Raw genomic sequence first — 24112 nt, 5'->3', positions numbered from 1 at the left:
TTAAATGCATCTAAATCTCTAGTTTTGTCTCTAGTTTCGGCTGGAGAGATTACTTCTTCTACTTTTCTCTTTTTCGATTCTCTTTGTATTTCGTTAACCTTTTCAAAGTTATTTTTTTCTAGATTTTGTATTTTTTCATTATTTACCTCTAATCGTTTAAGTTTCAGTCTTTCTCTTTCTAAGTTAGCCTCCGAAACTCGCACCATATTCTCCATCATAAGATTCGCTTGCGTCATCACTTTATCCAGGGTTTGAAGTGTGGTCTCTAATTTTCCGCTTATCGTTTCATTTCTCGTGATGAGTTTTTCTTGTTTTTCATACAAGATTTTGCTACCGATTGGAAGAATTGGTCTATCTTCTCCTACAAATTTCGGCACTCGGATATTCTCTAAGGCCCAGTTTCACAAGTGTCGGTTAACTTTTAATCTTAGATTAACTCATTCTTCGTCTCCTTCTAACGTCCCCCTTAGAAAGAGACGAAGAATGAGTTAATCTAAAATTAAAAGTTAACCGACACTTGTGAAACTGGGCCTAAGATTTGAGGCTTCTCTCTTGGTTTTGAAATTGCCCCTTTTGGCTCTAGCTTTGTCTTTTTCTCTTTATCTGCGTAAATATTCAGATTATTATTTTAATTTCATCTTTGAACTCTCATATTTACACATTTGCTATCTCTAACCTTCTAATTTTTTTTTATTTTTTTTTATTTTACTCTGAACAATATTCTCTTACCTTTTTCTTCTATTATTTTTCTCTCTATTACTGTCTCTGTACTGTCGTCACTCTCGTAGTCTACCAGGGTAGTGTCTTCCTTCTCTACACATCCTTCGTCTTGTCTATCTTTATCCATCTAAATCGGGATTACTAATATCAATCGGACACGAATAATATTATTTTTCAAAATAAATTCAATATCCAATTTATTGATATTATTATAAAATTTATAATTTTATCGTCGAGTTTTTCTCAACAATAAAATTTATTTATTGCTTACGAGACCATACAGAACGCACTGCAATTCATAATGATCTGAAAGCGAGAAACCACGCGCCTCTGCAGAGCCATCCGCACACGCACACCACTATCCCTTGCGATCTCCAGCACTGCTGAAAAGATCTATAGGATATCGGGTTGATCACGCACGCGCACGGGACTCATACAGATTTACGTAGCCTCCCTATACAGCGATCAAGCTACACCGCACCGCAAGTCATGCTCGATCACCGACCCGATGCATGTCGATTTTGAAAGAAAAAATTCTATACACGTACATGTATATGCATATGTGTCATGGTGTCGCATCGATGCTTTGTTTTTCTAATCGATCATGCCGTCGCGTGCCCGGCAACACTTCCCGCGCGTTGGAGAAAAAAAACAACCAAAACAAAACACGCTCGGTGTTCGCGCTCGGACCCGCACGCGCACGTCTCTTTTCCCGCCAGCTTGTTACCAAGCGGCATACTTCTATCTCTTTCTATCACACATCAATTCTCTATTTCTCTTGCACATCTATTCTCTAATTCTCTTGGATTTTAGTTAATTTCTCTCATCTACTCTTTATTTTTCTAGTCTCTACTTTATCAGCGCTGTTTTTCGTGTACATCGACGATGATTTCTCTGTTTCACTTTATACATCTATCTCCTTCTAACGGCATTTCTCGAACATTCTTATTGTCTGAGAATTCTCTCCTTTTGCTCGTCAGCAATTAGGAATATTATCTACTTACCCTCTAATCTTCTAAATGCTTCTATTCTTTTCGCCGGCGTCTCACACACTTCGTACGCACGTGTCTCGATTGGATTACGTTCCTCACACAGGGGAATCGTGCCCTGGGCCCATAACCTGTTGGAATCACCGTCGAGAATGCTACGGGATGTGGCGAGATGGACAGGGAATGATCTCTTTTACTTTTTATACACTCTAGATAAACTCTTTATTGTATATATATGTAATATCACACTTAGTAAATCAGAACGTCTGAACACGTCGATGGCTGAGGATCGAGTGAGACCTCGGACGGCGAGCGCGCCAGCGTTGCTGCGCCGTGTAGTGCCCTCTCGCAGGGCGCGAGTGCTCTACTCGCACAAAGCATCTTTCCAACAACTGCTATGACTAGTTTTCTTGAGTCTGTCACTAATGAATCCATACGTGTTTTGTTGCACCGCTTTATATAATGTTCGCCTATATACTCAAAACCACCAACCTTTCTCGGAACCCACGAATAGCACAACACTCCTTAATCGTTCACTGATAGTCTTGCGCACTATAATAGTTCTCCAACGCTTGTTTTTGACGACGTAACAAAACTGTGACTGTGTCGTGACGAACGTCAGATCTACTATCGCCGTCGGTAAACATGCGCTCGATCTGCCACTGGTATCGACACGAGCGCCTTACATCACATTTTTACGAGTATTTGTTAGTCAAATATCACTAAAACCATATATCAAATCGTGGCTTATTAATCGCAAAACATGATAAATATGCTTTTTAAAGATGAATTACTTAAAACTTCTGACTAGTTTAATAAAAGTCCGCGAGTGGTCACAGATATGATCAGGGTCACAATTAAGTAGGTGCGTTTACCTTACCAACCCCTCCATATCTATCTTTACTCTATTTTTCTTATTAAAAATCATAACCTTTGTTTTCTCCATCCATAATGTTAATATTCCTTTCCTTAAACATTTTTTCATCGTATTCATCATATCTAACAATCAATACTTCTCTAATTTTTGTCATAAAAAACGATATCGTCCACATAGTCTCACAACCATACCAAAATCCGCAAAAGTTTAAATGCATATAAAAAAATAAAGGACCCAGTACTAATTATATAGGAAATAGGATTCCTGTGAAATCGGCTAATTTTTAAATATGTTGTAGCTTATTATGACCTGTCGTCCTGGGTTATACCAAGAGTAAGAATATAACACTCATATACTCGAATTTTTCTTTTTTGACTGACGGTAGCTCAAAAACTGTCCATTATTTAGCTTTAAGCCTATTACATTTTTTATTTAGTAGAGTATCAGCTATAACATATTAAAAAATTAGCCGATTTTACTAAAATCCCATTTCCTATATAATTAGTGCCGGGTCCGAAATAATCAATAATATAATCATTAAAAATCGATAAATTTAAAATTAAATAACAAAATATATATCTTACCGTAATATTTGTTTCACATCGTTATCTCACAATTATGCATTATGTTGTTTATGTTTTAGGCGCCAAGTGGCATCCACGACGAAAAATCTTAACCCCCACATTTCATTTTAATATATTGCAGCAGTTTGTTGAGATTTTGATCGAGGAAGGCGAAAGCATGACCAAGTCTTTAAAAAATACAGGAGGCACCGTTGTGAAAGATTTAGTACCATTTTTTAGTGAACATACGTTGAATGCAATATGCGGTATGATGTGCTTACAACTGTACATTTTAAACTGTACATTTAAACTGTATATTTTATTCCCATTGACAAATAATATTAGATCAAATTTTAATTTTCTTATTATATATTGATATTACTATACAGGAAACGCAATATTCTAATTATATTCTAAGCCCTTTTTGAGATAACTTGAAACCTATTAAAGTTAACTAAATTCAGTTTCCATTAAGTTGTAACGCCAAATGTTTGTTATAAGGTGTTTCTAACAAAATTCGCTTATCTATAGTAAGTTTAATGTTATATTATTTTTTTCAAAGGGTGGGCAATGCGGAACATCTTATTAATTTTGGAAAGAAGAACATTTTTTTTGTATTTTGATGCATATTGATGATTGAATAGTCTATGATAATTATTATATTATTTATTTATTATATTATAATTCATTACAAACTCTAATTTTTATGTTTTTTGTAACAATGTCATATGTATGTAACATGTTTAAAATTTTTACTCATAAAATACATATATACTTATGATATATACTTATCATAATAATGTTACTCCTGAAAGATAAAAACAATAGAGTATAAAATGCAATACTTACAAAGAGTGACGGATTACACAAACTATCCAACATCGCCTTTTTACCTTTTTGTACATAGAAATATATGCCATACGACATTTGCTAAATATACTACACTAAAGCTCTGTCTTAGTTTTACATACAACAAAAAGTAATTAAAAATCTGTGAAGTAGACTTCAAAATAAAAGTTTATAAACTAATCTTACGCAGTAAAAATGATACATACCATTCTTCAATTTAACATATTAACCCTATGACACCTTGTATTACGCTGCCGCTTTTTGTACGTTTTAGTTTAAAAGTCTAGCAGCTAGTAATTTTACTGCTGTCCGCTATTGTAAGTTGTAACACTTAGGGCCAGTTGTTCCAACCTGTTGGTAAGCTAACTAGTAGTTAAATATGTCTATCTTTGTCTAATTTAAAGAAAAAATAAAGACATATATAATGATTTAATTATTATAGTTTATTAACAGGTTGGAACCGACCTTTTATAGGCTGAAAGGGCTTTCATAGGCCTTTCATAGGCCTTTCATAGACATCGTGTTGTTTCATATTGCTTTTCTATGTCACAATATTTCGCACTCTTTCTATATTATATTGATCCATATATAAAGTTTTTAAAGCCACAGATATTTTTGAAATATATATGTTAATATATTATCATGATACTTTTTTTAAAAATGCGTTTGCAGAAACTGCCATGGGCACTTCTCTACGAGGTCTTGGTGCGTTTCAGCAGCGGTATATAGAAGCAGTTCATCGGATGGGCGAACTAGTTACTTATAGGTAAGATAATTTATAGATGTAATAAATAACTGTATACTCATATTCTGTCTTAAAATATGACTTCGTATTGTAGGGGAGACCTAGTAGGCCAAATGGGTGTTTCTACGTAAATAGCGTTTTTTACTGTCCAAGCTTGTTATATGTTCATGATTGAGAGGAGGGCAAGCAAGCGTTGTGAAAGTTCACTACTGCATCGTATTTGAAGTATCGCACAATAATCTGTTAATTGGGGAGTGGCTTATCCAATGGAAACATGCAGAAACTCCTAAAAATGTCAGTTACCTGGCCTGTCCATTGTCGAAAATTCTCTATTCCAGTTACACTTACTCCCTCCAATTGCAAACTCAATTGAAAATTCCCCATGTTCATTCAATCATAATATAGAACTAAGATTTTAACATCATTATTAAACATAAATCTCCCTTTGGAACCAAAAAAACCGGCTTCAAACTTGGTCCGGACATATGGAGTAAAATTGCACATTTTGAATTTTACCGCGGTTCCGCCATGTTGCATCGATTCAATGGGAGTCTGGTGTGGAGATTTCAAGAATTGGACATCAGGTGTGTTGTTTACATTGTTGGTGGTTGGTTGTTTTGAGCGTGATACAATCGTAATCGTGTATTTCACTTGAGAAAAGGTATGTCATAAAATTACGCGTCATTTGCCTGGCACATCTTTTTTTATTATATCGCAGTAAATTTTTCCTTCTAGTGGTAAAATTCTGATGATATTCGGTAGGCTAAACTTGATTTTTAATGGAAATTGGTTTACGTCAATTCAGGAGAAAGTGAGATTAATTCAACCATGAAATGTCAGTCTACTGGCATGTCATTCACCTGGCCATTCATGGGTTTGACATTGAAATAAAATCAAACACGGTAAAAAACGTTGAAATAAAATCAAACACGGTAAAATACGGCGAAATAAAATCAAATACGGTAAAATACGGCGAAATAAAATCAAATACGGTAAAATACGGCGAAATAAAATCAAATACGGTAAAATACGGTGAAATAAAATCAAATACGGTAAAAAAGTAAAGTAATTTTAGGAATTTTTTTGACATTTCCTCTCAAAATCACTCATTGTTGAGGTAATTCAATATTTTACTAGACATGCAAAGTCGACTCATTACCGCACTTTACCAGATCACTGATGAATAAGCCATTACTTTCAGGTTTTTGATGTTGTAGTACGCTGGCTTTCAGGGTATGTTTCTGCTTCTATATTCACTCAAAAACAGGAAAAAAATTTTTTTTAGGTATGTTTGAAATTGAGAGATTTGCAATCTGAAAAAACGCTATTTACGTAGAAACACCCAAATATTCAGTTTTTGATTTTTATTAAAATATATAAAAGAAATATCATTGTCGCTATCGTGTCGATAGTTTTTCACGACTTATCTAATAGTTACTGTTCAGGCGCGATCTCGACAAGATCGCCTGTGATGCCGGGTCGCTCAGACTTGAGCTCGGAGCGAGTGTATCTCGGAGGATCCCGTGGATGGTCGGGGGGGCAAAGAAAATAAGGCGAGTGTAACGACACAAACTTTAATGCTCGGTGTACCAGCACAAGAAAGAGAGAGCGATGATGACCTTTCCTTCCTGCAGTCCTGGCGAACTCTTTGCGCTTCGTTGTTGTTGCTGGCGTTGAAAGGGGTCTTGCACCGCTTAGGCTGCGCGTCGTCGATCGCACTCTCTTTCACACTCACAAGTCAGTTGAGATCGAAACGTTCGACTCTCCTTCCCGATTACAATTGATTCGGATAGAGAAGTCAGCGAGCGAATGAGTAACGGAGCGAGCGAGGTATGAACTGTCTTCTCGGTCTCGTTACGAGCTACTGACCCACCAGATGCGATCGCGAGGTATCGTCGCGTATATTCGGGTTTATTTATTTGCTCGTGTTGTTGCTCTCTCGCTCGCTGGATGTGCACGCAGCGAGCGCGTGATCTTGAAACGCTCGAGTTTACGCTTGAAATTCGAATATGCGTGAGATACGATCATATTTGGACTACAAGAAGATTAAGGCAAATGCCTTTCAGCGGTCTGAACTTTCTAAGAACAATTCTTCAATTTCGAACATACCGCCCGCCTCGAAACTGTGGTTTCGAAGAGGAAGAAGCGCAAGCGAGTATACGATATGTCCTTACAACGTAACTTGAATTGAATATACAATAAGAAAATACATAATTCCGCCCGCTGTGACGGCGTGAAAAACACAGTAATGTTTAATTGCTAGTCGGGGGGTCGTCGACAGGGAGTACACAAATCTGCGCGATGGGCCGGCGATATTCGGAGGCGGCCGTTTTTATAGTGACAACGCGAGTAAGGCCGTCAGAGCCGGGGTGACAGCGAGTCACGCGGCCGAGCTCCCATTTGCAGGGGGGAAGGGTCGGATTACGCAAAAGGACGAGTTGACCGTCTTGAATTGGCGGCCGTACTTTTCGCCACTTTGACCGCTGTTGCAACGTGTTTAAATAATCGGTGTGCCACAGTTTCCAAAACCGCTCGGTGACGTGACGCACTAATTGCCATCGTGAAAGGCGACTCTCAGAGAGGTGCAGGAGCGAGGGTTCGGGATTGACGGTCAAGGCGGAGCCGATCAGGAGATGACCGGGTGTTAAGCATTCGTAATCGTCCAGCGAGTCCGAAAGTGGCGTGAGCGGTCGCGAATTCAAGCAAGCCTCTATTCGGCACAGCAGAGTAGAAAGTTCCTCGAAGGTTAACATGTGCTTGCCTAGAACGCGACGTAGATGAAGTTTAACGCTTCGCACGCCGGCTTCCCACAATCCGCCGAAGTGCGGAGCGGCCGGGGGTATGAAGTGCCAGGCGACGTTGTCCGAGGCGGTTGCGTTCAAAAAATTAGGATCGCGTAACGCTGAGCGATACGCGGAGGTCATTTCACGGTCGGCTCCGACGAAAGTCGTGCCGTTGTCGGAGTACATAGATTGAGGAAGTCCGCGGCGAGCGCAAAACCGAGAATACGCGTTTAAAAAGGCGGGGGTGGAGTAATCGGAGACTAATTCTAAATGTATCGCTTTCGTCGATAAGCACACAAAGAGCGCGATGTAAGCCTTGCGCGAGGTCATCCCCCGACCGGCGGAGGCGCGAACGTGCACCGGGTCCGCGTAATCAAGTCCGCAATGCAGAAAGCATCAAAGAGTGGGTGAGACGCGGAGTTCGGGAAGGTCTCCCATAATTTGAGTGGGGATCGCGGCGCGTTCGCGAGCGCAGACGATGCATTTATGGATTACGGACTTTACGAGGTTTCGGCCATGTATTATCCAAAAGTCTCGGCGCAAGATATTTAAAGTTAGCTGAGGTCCGGCGTGCAGGGCCCGCGAATGAGCCTGACGCACAATAAGCATGACTAAGGGATGGGAAGCGAGGAGTATCGGGTGACGAAACGAGAACGGAAAGGGAGATTTAGTTAGGCGTCCCCCTACGCGCAGAATGCCGTCTTGGTCCAAAAAAGGTCGAAGAGCTAGTAGCGAGCTGCTGGAAGCGACAGCTTGGTTTTTCGAGAGGGCATGAATTTCCGGAAGGAACAACTCGTTTTGTATGCGTTTAAACCAAAAGGTTTTGGCGACGCTGCAATCGGTGGTGGACAGAGCGGAGCTTCGCGGCGCGGGGTTATTAGGCAGCGGCGTAGCGCGAGAGCGAGGTGCTCGACACAGGTGAATGAATTTTAAAATGTAAGCGGTAACGCGAATTAGTTTCGGCCACGAGGAGTAGCGCGAGGCGAGATCAAGGTCCGGTTCCGGATTGACGCATTGCAGGGCTGTAACCTTTTCCTCGAGGGGAGCGTCCGGGGGCAAAGTAGTTTCAGTTAGTGGCCATTTTTCATTGTCGGAGGTCAGCCAAGTGGGCCCGCGCCACCATAGGTCGTGACCCAGTATCTCATCGCCGAATATTCCGCGCGAGCCGCAATCGGCTGGATTGTCCTCCGTGGGCACGTGGCGCCATTCCGCGTGCGGCAGCAAGGATTGAATTTCCGCGACGCGGTTTGCTATGAAAGTTTTCCAGCGCGAAGGATGCTGCTTAAGCCAGGCGAGTACGATCTTCGCGTCTGTCCAACAATTATACGGTAGGCGAGCGAGATCGAGGGATTCGCGAACGAAGTGTATGAGCCGCGCGAGGAGCAATGCGGCGGAGAGCTCGAGTCGGGGAACGCTCAGTGGCTTGAGAGGCGCGACTTTTGACTTTCCGGCGAGCAGAGTGATCGTTATCTCACCGGACGAGGAGACAACTTTGAGATAAACGACCGCAGCGTACGCGACGTTCGAGGCGTCCGCGAACCCGTGAATCTCGGCTCGGAGGTTGTCCGCGCGAAGACCGGTCCAGCGAGGAATTTGTAGCGTGCTGAGATGAGATAGTCGAGAATACAGTTCCCGCCATTTCGCGAGGAGGGTTTCCGGAATAGCGTCGTCCCATTCGACTCGCGCGCGCCAGAGCTGTTGCATAAATATCTTTGCCGTTATTGTTACTGGAGTGACCCAGCCGAGAGGGTCGTAAAGCTTGGCGACCGCGGATAAAATGGCTCGTTTGCTATGCGGGGTGACATCCGATAGTGATACTCGGAATTCGAACGTGTCGGTGGCCGGGTTCCACCCTATGCCGAGGATTTTTATCTGTTCGTCTTGTGCGAGTTGTTTGTGGCAGGCGAGGCCGTGATCGGTGGCGTCGAGATCCGATAGAAGGGAGGGGGTGTTGCTCGCCCATTTCCTTAACTCGAAGCCGCCGCGTCGCAGCAACGACACGAGCTGATCACGCGCTTGCCGTATGCGAAAGATATCGTCGGCACCGAATAACGCGTCGTCGACATAAATATTGTCGCGAAGAATGAGGACCGCGAGGGGAAAGTTCTGACCTTCGTCGAGGATAAGTTGTTCCAAAACGCGTAGGGCTAGATAGGGCGCGCATATCATTCCGTAGGTTACCGTAAGCAATATGAACAAAATTAACGGCTCGAGGCATGAACGATTCCAAATGATGCGCTGATAATTCACGTCGCGAGAATCGATACGAATTTGGCGATACATTTTCGCGATATCAGCCGAGTAGACGTAGCGGTGTTTGCGCCATCGCATAATAATTGATGTAATTTCGCGCTGCAGTTTCGGACCGACATGGAGGTGGTCGTTCAAGGAAGTTCCGTTGGAGGTGACTGACGAAGCGTTGAATACCACACGGAGATGGGTGGTGGAGCTGCTTTCGCGGATCACGCCGTGATGCGGAATATACACGTGTTGCTCGGTTTGATCCGAAGGAGCGGCCGCGGGTTTCATATGTCCCAGTCGCTCGTATTCTTCCAAGAACTCGCGATATTCCTTTTCGAACGCGGGTTTATCCCGGAACCGGCGCGTCAGGGCCTTTAGCATTTGTTCGGCGCGGGGCCTGGATTCGCCGATCGAGATCGGAGGGCCTTTCTTAAAGGGAAGATGAACAACGTATCGGCCGTCGGGGTCGCGGTAATGAGTGGCGCGAAAATGCTCTTCGCAGAGAACGTCTTCGGGCGCGGGAGTCGGTTTTTGCGGAAGCTCTTCGACTTCCCAGAACCGGCGGAGTTCCGCCTCCAATGTCGGGGAATTGAACAGGTGATGAGCGGAAATACTCGGGAGGGCGCGATTGACCGACGAGGACGCACCGATCGGTCTCGAAATTATCCAGCCCAAGACGGAGTTTTGAGCAAGGGGCAGCCCGGGATTTCCCTTTTGAACACCGTCGAGAATTATGTCGCTGTAAAGATCTGCTCCGATTATAATGTCGATGGGGCAAAGACTGGTAGGATCTTCGTCTGCCCACGGTAGGTCGGACAAATGCGATAGGGAAGAGAGATCCACGTTCCGCTTGGGAGTGTAAGAGGTCAAGGATTTTAATATGAGCGCGGTGGTTGACAACGACGGAACGAGAGATCGGCGTGGGGAAACGAAAACACGGGTAATGTGCGTAAAGGTTCCAGCGTGGACGCCGCCGACGGCGGAGACGGAGATCGGTTGACGAACGCGCTTCGCTCGCAGCAGTTGCGCGAGGTTCTCCGAGATGAATGTCATCTCGGAGCCTTGATCGAGCAGGGCTCGGACAACGGCGGAGCGGCCGGATTCTACGCGTACCGTCACCCACGCTGTCGCTAACAAAACGGACGGTTTGTGGCGCGTGGTATTGGAAGCGGACAAGGAATTTACATCGCATTTTGGATCCGGCGTTACAGTTGACGCGTTGTTGGGCGCGTCCGCTTCAGCTAATTTCGCGGAAGAATCCGAGTCGACATGCAGCGCCGAGTGATGTTTCTGATGACATGCGCGACAAGAGTATTTGCTTGGACAAGCTTGGACTGAGTGCTTCGCGCTTAGGCAGTTGAAACAGCGTTTGTGCTGCTTGACAAGTTCGCGACGTTGACTCGGATTCTTTTCGCTGAATATCGGACAACTGTTAATGAAATGTTGCGCGGAACATAACGGACATTTCGCCTTTGAGTTCGCGGAAGCGGTAGCGCTGTGAATGCGCGAGGCGGTGGCGGCTTTCAGAGCGGCTTTAGCTGACGGCGAGGGAGAAAAGTTCTCGAGAGCGCGAGTGCGCGAGTCTAAGAAACGACGGAAGTCATCGTATGAAGGCGGGTCATCCTTGTCTCCTTCCTTTAAGTTCCACGCCTTGCGGGTGACCGGGTCGAGCTTCTGCGCGACGATGTAAACTAACATGTCGTTCCAAAGTTCGTCCGGTCGGCGTTTAAGATTTTCGAGTGAAGCTATCGCGATATTGACTTTGTCATGTAAGGCGCGTAATTCGGAAGCGGACTCGCGCGAGAGAACGGACAAATTGAGGAGAGAGGAGAGATGCGCGTTGAGAGAACGTCGCTTGTTCTCGTAGCGCATAGTCAGCGTTTGCCACGCGATTTCGAAATTGTCGGCGGTGACTGCGATGTTCGCGATGCATTCGGAAGCGCGGCCTTTCAAACACGAAGACAAGAAGTGCATGCGCGAAAAGTCGTCGAGCTCTTTGTTCTTACGGATAAGCGCGGTGAATCTATCGCGGAATTGTTCCCATTCATCGTAATTGCCGTCGAAAGGGGGCAATCGAATGGGCGGAAGATGCGAGAGAGAGAAGGCCGAAGTGTCCGTACGCATGGTCGACGCGGCGAAAGAGTGATTGGGACTCACTACCGGTTCCAGCTCTTCGAGGCACTCGGCCATGTAGTCCAGGGCGGTTTCGTAAGCGGCGTTCGTCGTTTCAGAGGGTCGCTCGTACGTCTGCGGGGATCGTCCTGGCTAGGGCCGCATGTCCGTGCAGGAACTGGTTCCAAGTCTCCTTAAGTGACGAGATTCGGGAACGGATTTTGGCGGGAGAGAGATTGTTTCTCCCGATCTTTTTGAAGTTCTCCTGAAATCGCTCGATGATTCGCTGGAGCTGCGGCTGTTCACCCAGTTGCTCCGTCATGTCGCACTAGAGTGTCGCCTCTTGAATGTCTTGCCTGTCTCCGCACGCGCGCCGAATCCGGCTCGAAGGACCAATTTGTTCAGGCGCGATCTCGACGAGATCGCCTGTGATGCCGGGTCGCTCAGACTTGAGCTCGGAGCGAGTGTATCTCGGAGGATCCCGTGGATGGTCGGGGGGGCAAAGAAAATAAGGCGAGTGTAACGACACAAACTTTAATGCTCGGTGTACCAGCACAAGAAAGAGAGAGCGATGATGACCTTTCCTTCCTGCAGTCCTGGCGAACTCTTTGCGCTTCGTTGTTGTTGCTGGCGTTGAAAGGGGTCTTGCACCGCTTAGGCTGCGCGTCGTCGATCGCACTCTCTTTCACACTCACAAGTCAGTTGAGATCGAAACGTTCGACTCTCCTTCCCGATTACAATTGATTCGGATAGAGAAGTCAGCGAGCGAATGAGTAACGGAGCGAGCGAGGTATGAACTGTCTTCTCGGTCTCGTTACGAGCTACTGACCCACCAGATGCGATCGCGAGGTATCGTCGCGTATATTCGGGTTTATTTATTTGCTCGTGTTGTTGCTCTCTCGCTCGCTGGATGTGCACGCAGCGAGCGCGTGATCTTGAAACGCTCGAGTTTACGCTTGAAATTCGAATATGCGTGAGATACGATCATATTTGGACTACAAGAAGATTAAGGCAAATGCCTTTCAGCGGTCTGAACTTTCTAAGAACAATTCTTCAATTTCGAACAGTTACGTATACGGTTTTTTCTCACTGCAGTTTCAGACTGAGCTGTCAAGTTAGGAAAGATTAAACCGGTGGACGTATTTGAACTTTTTGCAATGTATCCCGATCGGAATTAATCCGTTTTCTTAAATACAAATTTAGGAAATAACTAAATAACACAATTGAGAAGAAATAACTAAATAATTTTGATCACAACGCGAGAAAAAATAATGAGATATAATCTATGATTAGATATTATATGATTATATCTAGTATATATATAGGGTTGTGTGGGGTGATGTGCAACACTTTTTTTCGTTGCTCGGAAAACATATACAAAAATCAAATTCTTGAATATATCATGGCTGTATAATGTAGAGGAAAGAAAATACTAAAATTCTGCGTGATTAGATTTTCAAAATTTTAAATTTTTCCTAAAAATTTTTCGAGTTTTCAAAAACGTCTGTTTTAGCATTTTCAAATTTTCTTGGGGTGATGTGCAACACAGGTAAAATTAAGGTAAAAAATACATGAATATCGACATTAATCGACTTAAATGTTAAATTTGGGCTTCTTAAATACAAATTAATCGAAATCTGGTGAACAAAAAATTTCACTGTGTTGTAATCGACCTGAAAAAAAATCATTTTTTATTTGATTTCTTATTTATTTATCGCTTAAAAATTAATATAATGAAAGGAAAAACGCAAAAAACTTTATTTTTCATCATCTGAATCGCAGTTGTCACAAGTAAAATAGTTGCGACCTTGCATGTCGACACATTTCACATCATGTTGTACATCACCCCAAACACGCTATTTTGCGCGGACTGGCGTGACACCAACACAATGTAAGGAAATCACAAAATCGCTTTGGATTATCAAAAGCACTTGAAAAACTAACAATATAAAAATATTTACCTATAAGATGACTAAAACCAATTCACGAAATCACTATGAATGTGAAAAGCAAAAAATACATTCAGCTCGAGAAATTTAACTCGCTTTTCGTACAGCAAACCAGGGTGCGTGCTATCTCGCGAGTTATTTATCTAAAACAAGGTACTGTCGACACAAACACATGGCAGTATGCGGTTCTGTCAAATGTCGACATGCAGACCAGGAATCGGAAACGTTGCACATCACCCCATGTTGCACATCACCCCACACAACCCTAATTATATATAATTGTATATGTTTTTATATGGGGTCATATCTAATTATACATGGCCTCATGTGCAATTAGTGGACCCTGCATATACAACCAGATATAGCTGCACCATATATCTAATTGTATATAAATGTATGTGAAGCCAGATATAATAATATGTGAGTAATATAGTATTATATACAACTATATATGCAGTCACATATAGCCAGATGTATGTATGTGACTAATCTGGACCTACTCGGGAAAAAAAGATTATATATAATTATATAATATAAATATATATGATTATATATAATGCAATTATATAGAATTTTGTCTCTATATGATCATATATAATTATATATAATCATATATAATCATATATAAACATATATAATGATATTATATATGTAAATATATATAATCATATATGACCATATATAGTCAATATATATTAAAAGAGAACTGTTAACTTCGATAATGAAGCATTGATAAATTAAAATGTATATTTTTTTAAAAGCTGTGTAGAATAAAAAGTGAAATGATTTATTCCATATATTATAACTTGGCACTGCTTGACGTGAGACAGTGTCGTGTCTCTTGATACCGTTTTTATACTACTGTTTGTCAAATTTTAAATACGAGAAACGAATCCTATTGAATGCCATCTATTGGATAATCCGAATTTAAAGTTTATATATAATTATATATAATCATATATAATCTACATGGGTAAATGCTTCTTATATATAATTTATATATAAATTATATGAACTCATATATAATCCTGTCAAGTTGTATATGAAACATTTATATATATTTAAATATATTTTAATCGCCTGTATAATTATATATAATCATATATAATCATATATAATATCATATATAAGTACGAAAATTTTGCTTTTTATATATAACGTTACATGAAATTATATTTAATCATATAGGGTTATATATACTTCCATATGAATCTTATATGTATCCATACATGAGTGCATATATGATCTATTGTTCATATCTAGTTATATCTGGAATTATATATGCCCATATATAATGATATATGGACCCATATATAATTTTATATAAAGTACCAAATTTCATATATAATCACATATAATCATATATCCCATACAGCATGGAATATGCAAGAAATGTGCTATAAACAATCTATAAATATTTTAATATTCCACGGGTCATTCAGAATATTCTGTAGAAGTTCTATAAATATTCCATGAAATTTTGTCTATTCGGAATATGCATAGAATATTCTACAAATATTCTAATAAATGTAGTACATTTAAAAAATGCATAGAATGTTCTATAAATATTTTGACAAATATAGAATATTTGAAATATTTACAGAACATTTTGTTAATATTTTTAAACATTTATAGCATGTGCTATGAATATTCTAAGAAACTTTTCTAGAATTGCTATGAATATTTCGATAATAATCTCTAAACATTGCGATGAACATGAAATAATCAGAATATTAATAGAATATTTTTTACATATTAGTAGAATATTTTTAAAATAATCTATAAACATTTTAAGAAAAATATTGAAAACATTCTAACTAATCTAGGAATATTTAAAGAATATTTTTGAATATTATATAAATATTTTGGGAAACATTAATAAAAACTTTTTAGAAATTTTTCTGCAATATTTATAGAATATTTCGTGATTTTCTTGAAGTATCTACAATGGCTGGATTCGGGGAGCGCGCTATTAGCGCTATTTGCTTATTCTATCCTTGTTTTACACCTGATGAGCGATAAAGATAGAATGATGCAACAGAGCTAATAGCGCGCTCTCCGAACGCAGCCAATATGTTATGCATATTTTAAGAATATTTTATGAATATTTTGCAAACGTTTTGCGCATATTCAACCCTAGAACCTCCATAACGATCGAGATAATAAGAAAACAAATATGATAAGTATCTGTCAACCGTAGAAATCAACATTAATAAAAATGTTTTGGAATAAATATAATTATTTCAATGGAGTATATCTGCACAAGCAGGTATGTATCTATACAGGTAGAAAGTTGCCACTGGTCTCCCGTAAAATTTGATAAAAATTTAGTATCTACGTTAATCGTCGTGATTACTGTAAGCGATTTACCACAGTCTCCCCTCTAACTTCGGACCTACCCATACAGCACAAAATGTTTTTAAAAAATATTTTTGAATATTTCTATAAAAATATTACAAGAAATATTTTAAAATGGTTTTAGGAATATTTTAAAAAAGTTAAAAAACCTTTTGTGATAACATTTTTAAGAATATTTTAAGAATCTTTTAAAAATATTTATAAAAATGTTTTTTTTATCACCCAGACAATATTTTCTTAAATATTTGAAATATATTTTTGAAATATTAATTTAAATCTACATATTTATTGTTTTATAATTTCGTTTCAAAATATTTAAAAATATTTTTAATTTATTATTGGTTCCATAATCTTTTTTTAAATATTTTTAAAATATTATGAAATATTCTTAATTAAAAGATGCATAGTAGCGCATCTTTCCGTGCTAGTTTGGAACGACGCCGCTAGGCGGCGCATGATGGTAAGACTAACTCGTAAGTAAATTTTAGTTGAGGGCTAATATAAGCAGGTCTCTGGCGAAGCAAGAGTATGACATTCGCAAGATATGTATATTTTTCAAATATCAAGATGTACCTATATTATTTTACAGATATTAAAAAAATCTTTCAAACATGAAACACACAATTATTGCTGATTGAGTTAAACATATTTTATTTTTTGAAGTAATATTTCTAAAAATATTCTCGAATAATCTACAAATGTTTGTAAATATTCCCAAATATATTAAGAAAAATGTCTGTATTCCAAGATTGTTTTAATAAATTTACAAATATTCACAAATATCCTATAATTGTTTTATAAATGTATACAAAATATGCGATACCCTATTTTTAATGTTCCTAAAATAATCTATAAATGTTCCATAAATATATTTTGCATATATAAAAAAATTATGGATTATGCGGAAATATTTATAAAACATTTGTAGATTATTCGAAAATATTTACAAAAATTTCTAAGGACATTCAAAGCGGGACATTACACGTTCTTTGCACATTTATAGATCATTCATAGAAAATTCATGAATATTCTAAAGAATATTTATAGAACATTCATGGAATATTTCATGCTGTATGGGATATTTATATATAATTATATATAATTATATATAATCTTTTTTTCCCGGGTATATACAACCAGATATAGCACTATATCTGTATAGATATAGATTCGCAAGTCAACAGATATAATCCTGTGTGGCTAGTCCAGCCCATATACAATTATATATATTACAATATTATTTATTCAATCACATATAGTCAGCAATATTCATGTGGCTTACTATGGTTCTGTACATGATTAGATGATACCCTTATAACAGAAAATCTATATTAAATTTTCAATGGCGACCCAGGAAAAAAAGATTATATATAATTATATATAAATATATATGATTATATGTGATTGTATATGAAATTTGGTACTTATATAAAATTATATATGGGTCCATATATCATTATATATATATATGGGCATATATAATTCAAAATATAACTAGATATGAACAATAGATCATATATGCACTCATGTATGGATACATATAAGATTCATATGGAAGTATATATATATATATATATATATATATATATAATCTTATATGATTATATATAAATACCCGGGAAAAAAGAATTAGAGATCTGCCGAGATATGACCAGATCTGGTTCATCAGATCTGGTCAAATCTGCAAATTGTCTCTATCTGGCCAGATCTGAACAGATATAACCAGATCTGGGTAACTATTCTTGAAATCGTTTGTTATGAAACGAATTCGTTTATGAACAAAAAGATGGGGATTTCCTAGTTGAACGCCAATGGGAACCCAGTTAACGCACCTTTTCGTTCATAAACGTATTTGTTTTATAACGAACAATTTCAAGAATAGGTACCCTGACCAGATATAATTTGATCTGCCGAGATATAATATTATTTACCAAATGTATTCAGATCTGCTCAGATATAATTAAAAATCATGAAGGGATATAAAATGCTATAAAATCATAAATATATCAATTTAATTCAAAAGTGTGCCACTTTATTATAAGCTTGGACTCCGATACAGCTGATATAAATTGTACCGTACACGTGATTTGTATACCGTTCTTATACCATCGTTTGTCATATTTTAAATACGAGAAACAGATCTCATCGAATGTCATCTATCGGATGATCCGACATTTGTACATATAACCAGTAAATAATTCCTATTAATTAAAGTAAAAAATGTAAAGTCTCTAATATTTCTTATTCGAGTTGGTAATTATTTATGCAAATCTCCAAAGAATCTCCAAAGAAATAATCAAATTGAGAATTTATTTAGTTTTGTTTATATCCATCATCTATAAGCTTACAATGTACTAAATAACTTATATTTCTGTGATTGTCTTTTGTATTTTAGATATAAAGCGAATTGATGAAAATGCTTTTATAACAAATAACTAATATTTTTTTGTTTACAAAAAAAAACTTATTGTCTTCTAGAAATTATATCTTTATCATAATTTATTTTGATATAATTATATCAAAGATATTTAATTGAATATCTTTAATTTGCTATGTATAAATAAAATCCTATTTATATATTCATATATTCAATTTATATATTCATATATTCATATATTCAAATATCACATTAGACGAATATCGATTATCGAACATTTAGTTTATTATAGTTAAACATAGCCAGATATCGTCAGACTTGAACAGTTTTTGATCAAACACAACCTCAGTTCGACTTATATCTGGACAGATATGGTCAGATGTAATGTATTTTGGATCGCATTCGAGTATAGATATGGTTATATCTAAACAGATACAGTCAGATCTGAACTGTTTCGATGAAATTCAATCACAGATATGGTTTAATCTGAGCGAGCAGATATGGTCCGATCTGAGCCGTCGAAAATCAGATTACACGCCATATATAGTTATATATAGTTATATATGAACATATATAACCAGATCTGCACAGACATGAGAAGTCATATCTGAGAATATCTGACCAGATAAAATTTGATCTGCTGAGATATAATTTGATCTGGTCAGATCTAATTCTTTTTTTCCGGGTATATAATTTCATGTAGCGTTATATATAAAAAGCAAAATTTCCGTACTTATATATGATATCATATATGATTGTATATGATTATATATAATTATACAGGCTATTAAAATATATTTAAATATATATAAAATGTTTCACATACAATTTGACATGATTATATATAAGTTCATATAATTTATAAACAGGGTACAAATTATATATAAGAATTAAGCATTTATCCATGTAAATTATAGTATATGATTATATATAACCATATATAAACTTAAATTCGGATTATCCGATAGATGGCATGCGATAGGATTTATTTCTCGTATTTAAAATTTGACAAACAGTGGTATAAGAACGGTGTGACACGGCAGTATCTCACGCCAAGCAGTGCCAAGTTATATGTAAATCATTTCACTTTTGATTCTAGCTTTTGAAAAAATATACACTTAATTTATCAATGCTTTATTCCTTAATCGAAGTTAACAGAATTCTTTTTTAATATTTATTGACTATATATGATTTGTGACGTGACAAGTTACGTCCGCTGCCCGGACGGGCTCGGTCGAGAGGAGATTCAGGGGTGCTTCCTCGCTCGGAGCGGGGGAGGGCAATTGCGTTACTATTAATTAGTATTTTAGTTTTAAGGGGATTGCCGGTGGTGACCGGATTATAGCTGTAACGGCCGTGAGTCGCCACGAGGGAGCAACAGAAGACGCACTCGAGGCGGCGACCGAGGGACGTGGCCGTCGGTCGGGTCGCGCCCGGACCTCCCCGCAGACGCGAAACGAGGCCGCCGTACGAGATCAGACTCCGAGCTCGACCAGCTCGAGCTCGACCAGAAGTTTGAAACCGAAGGACTCCCCGGGGGACGCCCTGACGTAATGTCATGGAGACCAGGGTACAGCAGTACGGCCCAGGGAACGTGCACAGCCCTGTGGCCGCCACCCTGAAGGGCTGCCGGTGGACGTGGCCATGGCCCGGCTAGCCTGACCCACGTAACGCCGGCCAAATAGTCGCGGCCCGGACAGCCGGACTATTTCGAAAAGGCCGCGCGAGGCGAAGATGGTTCAAGCCGCGCCGCAAGAAAGAGCGGCGCTAGGATCGACGGACACCACGAGTGGCGCGCCGCTGCGCAGGCGCGGGGAACCGGCGCGATCCCGGCGGGCCACCGTCTCCTCACTGTCGTGTCGGACCGAGACGGGGATGCATCCTTCGCCGACCGAGCTGAAGCCGAGGAGGACATCATTTTTCTGTAAGGTCACCATTCTGGCGTCCCCGCGGTGAAGAGGATTCGTTCGCGGCGCTGGCCCCGGCCTGCTTCGCGTGTCTGTTACCTGGGATTATCTTGCGATACCTGCTACCTTGAGAATGAGCGCCCATTACCTTGCGCTCTACCTTGTCGAAGATATCGGATTGGAATCCGCGCCGGGGCTCCGCCGAGAACGAGTCCTCGCGTAAGTAGAGACCACGAAGGCCCTCCCCGAGAAAACAGTCACGGCCGACAGTCGCGTGGCATGTTCATTTGCGGTCAATGAGCGTGATATAGTGGAGTCGCGATCGCGTAGTTCGTGTTGCGAATTCGAGCGGTCACGCGGTAATTTAGTGAATGTGCGTTACGCGAGTGGCAATGTGTATTTGAATGGCACTCGGTATCGCAATTAGAGAGTTGGGTCGTATGTAAATGTAGCAGAGTGCTCGCGTCCGCGAGGACGTCGAAAATTGTGTCTTGCGTTGGGCTGGGCCGTAAGATCGTCGGGATCGGCGCGGGGCCGCGGAATAGCCGGGTTTCGCGAGAAGGCCCGGGATTAGTGTGGCGAGCCGCGGAATCGTCCGCGATTCGGGCTAGATTGTGCTTAGGGATATCCGAGGCGAGGACGATCGTCTGCCGAGGGTTCGGCTAGGCGAGATCGCTCGCCGAAAGGAGATATCGTTGGCGAGGACAACCGCTTGTCGGCAGGGTCGGCACGGCGGGATCGCCCGCCGTTATTGCGTCGCACGGGAATCGCGGGAGCTCGAGTACTCGCGGGTATGCGGGGGTAGATTCGGTATTGCGTTGAGGAGTATTCGTCGAGATTACGTTGTTGCGTTAGAGTTGCGTGAGCGTTCGTCGGTCTTGCGTTTCGGTGAATATTCGTCGGTCTTGCGTTTCTGTAAATATTCGTCGGCCTTGCGTTGTGGCATTGTGATTTGTGTTTGCGTGAGAGGCGGCTCGCCGCGCTTATACTTGCGGGTGTCTTTCTCTACTTCCAACGAGGTCATCTGATTTCACCTGCGTTATTCCCTTGTGATTGCAAATGCTATCCAATATCTTGATTGCAACTATACTTTTCATGATTTTCAAATATATTATTCTTATTTTCATTTATTTATGTGTGATTAATTGCGTAACGCCTCCGCTCCAAATTTCCACGAAAGAAAACTACGCCCTGAGGTATCGCGTAAGGTATTGGTGCTGAGATATTGTATGGTGGTGCGAATAGTTGCGCCTGGCGCCTAATTTATTACGTTTATCTGGCCATTTTCTGCGGGCATCCGCCCGCGTTACCTTTTTGTACCTGGCCATTATCTGCGGGCATTCGCCCGCGTTACCTTTCCGTCTCTCAACCTAGCTTCGCGTTTTGTAAATCCGCGATTGTCCTCCTCCGGATAGCGAGACCGGGGGAAAAAGCGTCGCAGATTATATATATTTAGATATATATAATCTCAATGTATAATCAATGTATAATTTCATTATATGTATGTATGTATCTCTTTATTGCTTGTCCCCGCAGGGTTTGCAAGGCGTTTTTAAGGAACGGTCCCAAACCTTTACAACCAGCTCCTCGCTTATCCACATACATAAAATTTTACAAAATATAACTGGCGTTTTTCAGGGACGTGCCCAACCCTTTACAAAACCTACCCCTTCCTAGTCCGACCTGATCATTACGGCCTTTTACACTCTTTTTCTTCCCTCCCCTCCACGCCCTCTACCTTGATCTCCTCCTCCATTCCTCCCTCTCCTCGCTCCGTCTCCACTCTCTGGCGTCTCCCTCTCCTTCCTCGCGTGACAGACCTTCTCCCTCGCAACAAATTTACACAAATTTCCACATTTTCTTACTGGCGTTTTTCAGGGACGTACCCAACCCTTTACAAAACATACACCTTCCTAACCCGACCTGACCATTGTGGCTTTATACACACTACAATACCTTCCTCCCTTCCACGCATTAAACTCCCCACCCCCTCATTTCCCTCCTTTCCGCCTTACTCCCGTCCGCCACTTCCTCCTCCGACAGGCTCTCTGCACCTTAGCTGGGCTCTCTTCTTTTTATCCGCCTCTCCTGTTGCCTTCTTCGCTTCCTGTCCAGCTCCTCTCCGCATCCCGCCATCTCCTTCTCCTGCTCCCCTTCTGCACACAAAACTTTGTCAACCTCTCCTTACAACCCACTATCTTAACCTCCTCCTTACTCCCTCTCCTTAAAGAAAACCCTCTCTTATTTTACCCAAACAGACCACCAGACCAGCTTTCTCCAGTGATACCCCTTTCGTCTTTAACCACCTCCTCGACATCCCGCCGTAGTGCCACCCTGCTCAGCATCTGATCCCCTGCGCCGTCTCGGTCCCCCTCCACTCACCCCACCATAGCTGCCCTCCTGTTCTTCGCCTCATCCTACCTCACCACCTTCCCTTCCCCCTCTCGCTCGCCAACTCTCTGCAATTGCACTCAGCTCCCTCATCAAACCCTCCGACTCCTCTCCATCTCACCGCTCCCCCCTCTGCCACTTTCTCTTCACCCTCCTGCCCTCTTCTCCACTGCGCCACCTCGTCTTTTTCTCCCCCCTGGTCACCTGATCTCAACCTGAACTCAACCTGAAAACCTCTCGAATGAATGAATGAATGAAGGCTCCTTGACTTCTCGCTCCCTTCCTTCTCTCTTCCCTCCACCTCCTTCTGTGGCCACCTCTCTCCGTCTTCTTGCCATGCGGCGGCCGATCTCTCAGCTCACGCGCGCTCGGCACCTCCTCTCCTTACTCGTTCTCTCCTCCTTCGCTTTCTCACCCCTCCTCATTCTCACGTCCCTCCTCATTCTCACCCTCACCTCCACTCACTCGACTTCCTTTCAGCCTCCTTCACGCCTTCATTTCACCCTCCATCCTCGCTCACCCCCACAACACCCTTCTTCAACACCCAAATCTTCCCCTGCTACTATCCGCGTGTTCCCCCGCCGAGGGCTACGGGGGGGGGGGGCTATAATTTCATTATATATGTACATATATGATTATATATGATTATATCTAATCCAATCAATATTTTATATATAATAAAACCCAGAAAAGCCTAATTTTATTATATATAATTATATGTGGTTATATATAATTATATACGATTATATATCGTACCATTTTTTATATCTAATTATATCTAAAGTCGATTTTATGTAAACATATATGATTATATCTGATCATTTTTTCTCGGGAATCCATTCCGAAAAGTTCTACAATACGTGCCTTGAACACAGAGTAGAAGCAGTAATGCTTGCCATTAAACCGATGAATTCATGGCGATCCCAAATATGACCCTGTCAATTCTTAGGTCTCAATTTGTGTAAACCTGTAAACGGTTGATAACTAGACATACATTGGGGCACGTATTATGGAACTTTTCGGAATGGATTCCGATCGGAATTATTCCATTTTCCCTAAAAAACACAATAGAAATCTAGGAGATAACTAAACAATTCCGATCGGAATCCATTCGGACAAGTTCCATAATACGAGCCCTGTCTTCCCTATAATTATATGAAGAGATAAGTAATAATACTTAAGAGGATCCAGACGGCAGTGTGGTGTAGTGGTAGAGCGCCAGACTCGTAATCTGAGGAACCAGGTTCGAGT

General features: G+C 40.8%; 1 protein-coding gene across 12 annotated transcripts in view; it reads left to right on the top strand.

The window, feature by feature from the left end:
* The window catches only part of LOC139781236 (cytochrome P450 4C1-like), a 71869-nt gene that overhangs the window by 20205 nt on the left and 27552 nt on the right, over positions 1-24112 (top strand). For 10 of the 12 annotated variants that reach the window (XM_071720069.1, XM_071720065.1, XM_071720073.1 and 7 more), the window contains 2 exons: positions 3230-3415; positions 4671-4764. In XM_071720069.1, coding sequence (XP_071576170.1) covers positions 3230-3415; positions 4671-4764 — 280 coding nt within the window. Of the gene's footprint in view, positions 1-3229; positions 3416-4670; positions 4765-20133; positions 20690-24112 lie in introns of those variants that run through there. The other 2 variants (XM_071720074.1, XM_071720075.1) reach the window with 2 other exon arrangements.

The sequence above is a fragment of the Temnothorax nylanderi genome, unplaced genomic scaffold (genome assembly GCF_030848795.1).
Source record: "Temnothorax nylanderi isolate EJ_2023f unplaced genomic scaffold, tnyl_v1.0 TNYL_tig0324_pilon, whole genome shotgun sequence".
In the NCBI taxonomy this organism is placed as follows: domain Eukaryota; kingdom Metazoa; phylum Arthropoda; class Insecta; order Hymenoptera; family Formicidae; genus Temnothorax; species Temnothorax nylanderi.
This window is presented reverse-complemented; position numbering and strand designations above follow the sequence as displayed.